The sequence below is a fragment of the Hippocampus comes genome, unplaced genomic scaffold (assembly GCF_001891065.2).
Source record: "Hippocampus comes isolate QL1 unplaced genomic scaffold, H_comes_QL1_v1.1 scaffold156, whole genome shotgun sequence".
Classification (NCBI taxonomy): Eukaryota; Metazoa; Chordata; class Actinopteri; order Syngnathiformes; family Syngnathidae; genus Hippocampus; species Hippocampus comes.
Window position 1 is genome coordinate 3,646,419 of NW_017805744.1, and position 2,706 is coordinate 3,649,124.

The following is a 2,706-nucleotide window of genomic DNA, read 5'->3' on the forward strand; positions in this document are numbered from 1 at the left end:
ATATACACACACACACACACACACACACACACACACACACACACACACACACATATTTTTTTGTACGACGTACTATCACGACAGTCACACGTTGACTACTGAGCGAACTAAATTTCCCACAGCACTGATTGGACAAGCGATGTCAAGTCATCATCTGCAGCCAGTGATGGCCAAGCGGGCATGTCAGAACTAATTAACATTTTGAGTCGTGTGTGTTTCACCCTGCATGGCAGAGGCTCCGTCGAAACCCTGAGACCGACTCACCGAACCCTTGGGCTTCGATCGCACCCAGGTTAAGAAACACTGCATTAAGATAATGATGCCATATCTTTTTTTGTGGTCATTACCCAGCTTCCCGGCCAGCTCCGAGACATGGTCCGAGTTGGCTGCTCCGGCTTGGGAATCATCTAGAATGACAAATAAATAAATACACAATTGTTATGAGCAAATTATTACGAATTGAGGAGAGTAGACATAATTGATGTTCAAAATATTGAATGAATCTTTCAAACAAACCAAAACGTCAACATTTCTTTTAAAACACATTCACACTTATCCACAGAGACAGAATCCGTGTCCAGCAGTTGTTTGCATGCCTGGAAACATGAATACCAACTGTCCTGTGTGCATGTGTGTGTCCAGGGGGCCAGTATTTTCCTAAAGGGTCGTGTCCTTCCAGGATTTAATATGGAGACACTGGATATGTGGACTCAACCTCTGTATGCCTGTGTGTGTGTGTGTGTGTGTGTGTGTGTGTGTGTGTGTGTGTGTGTGCGTGCCTTGGCGGTCACAGCATAGAAGCCAAAGTCAGCCACCATGATGTGACTTTGCGGCTCTTGCACAGAACCATCAAGCTGCAAACTTTTTGACGTATGTGCTCAGGCCCTAATAATAATAATAATAATAATAATAATACCGTAATAATAATAATGATGATACTACTAATAATAATAATATTAATATCAACAAGGACACTTAGCAATTTCAATAGGGTCTTTGCAAGTCAGTGCTCAGGCTGTAATAATAAAAACAATAAACAAACAAAGTATTTTAAAGAGGCCCTACACTCTTCTCACCTCATGCTCGGGCCCTGATAACAACTAAGCAATATAAGTAGCTCTTGGCACGTCATTATGAAGAATCTAAGACGTTTCAAAAACGGCTCAGCAACTTGTTTTCAGGTCTGAATGAGAAACAAAGTAATTTCATCTTTCCCATTGTTTGGGCTAATAAGAAGCGAATACAAAGCGATTTCAATCGGGTCATTGTACCTCCGTTCGCATGACTTAATAACAGTAACAATGAAAATACTTTTATAGCGATTGGAGGAGTGCATGGGCCCTAATAACAACAACCAAGAAATGAAGCGATGACAAAATAGTCTTTGTACAACCATGCTCAGGCCATATTAAGTGAAAGGACAATTTCAGTGCAATCCTTGGAACTTTGTGCTCAGGGCCTAATCATTGAGAACAAATAAAAACCAAGCACTCTTATGAGAATCTTCATGGTGGGCGGTGCATGTTGGACATTGGGCTTCAGTGGTGTCTTTGGTGTCCTATACCACCGCTTGACAACAGTGACAACATCACATGGCAAAATAATATAACTGGTTATACATAATAAAAAAACGATGCGTGGCAATCCACAGAGAGAGGTATTTTGTGTGTTTTCAGGGTGTATATTAAGAAGCAGTTAAAGCTTTGTCTCCCTATACATCACCTCCGAACAACTTCAAACTTCTATCCAATATAGCGGCTCTTGTCAATAACATGACAAAAACGCACAAATAAACAGACTCGCTTGAGATGTTGATGATTGACAGACCTCAGTGCTCATACTGTACATACACTGTATTTAACTGCTCTGAAAGTGTGCAACAAAAAAAAAAAATCTTTTTATGGTTTAAAACCAGCCAGCCAGAGACAGAGTTGGTGGACCCCTGTCCTCACAATGTCGTTTTTTTTCTTGAAAAGTCCGCTTTGAGAATGAATTTTTAACCATGTCCTTGCCTGGAAATCAATCTTTGGATTGCATATTTAGCTCATCCAATCAGAAGGGTAAACATTGCAAACGAGTTGGCTCAACAAATCAGGGGATGGAAAAAAAAAAGACATTACAGTACTGTACTGAGCTGTGGCAAAGGTGCAAAGCGGTGAATTTAAAATCGGATTGCTTAACAAAAGTAGTACCATGTTCAGTCTGCATGTGTCAAAAACCAGCACTCGGGATTCTGAAGGCTCTGGGCAGCTTACTGGATGTTCAGATGGCAACAGAATAGAAGCTGAAATCTGACCGAGCCAAAAATTGTAAATACACGCGACTGGAAACAGGGAAACCAAAACATAGACACGTTATAAAATAAAAGCAATACATTGTTGGGGGTAAATTAATACAATTTCATCAAAGTTGTCAATGTCGGTCAGTGCCTCTGATAGTGTTTAGGCCCCCAGAGAAAGGTTTGAAGGGAAGCCCTGACTGCACGCCACTCCAGAAGCGCCTTGCGGTGCAGTTCTTTGATCCTAATAAACAATGCGAGTTCCACAGGGTTTTTGTACCACTATGCTGGGGCCCTTTCACAAACAAAGTGATTTCAGTAGAACCATCCCCATGGGCGGGCCATAGGGGCCTATAGAGAGATTCATCCCCGTGAAGGTAAAAAAACAACCATCAAAGACAAAAGAATAAAATATATATTTATATATA

At 41.0% G+C, this 2,706-nt stretch overlaps 1 protein-coding gene across 2 annotated transcripts in view; it reads right to left on the minus strand.

Annotated features, from left to right (window-relative positions):
• fgfrl1a (fibroblast growth factor receptor like 1a) overlaps positions 1-2,706 on the minus strand; it is a 45,143-nt gene that overhangs the window by 5,096 nt on the left and 37,341 nt on the right. For both annotated transcript variants that reach the window (XM_019884051.1, XM_019884052.1), the window contains one exon: positions 348-407. In XM_019884051.1, coding sequence (XP_019739610.1) covers positions 348-407 — 60 coding nt within the window. The remainder of the gene's footprint in view (positions 1-347; positions 408-2,706) is intronic.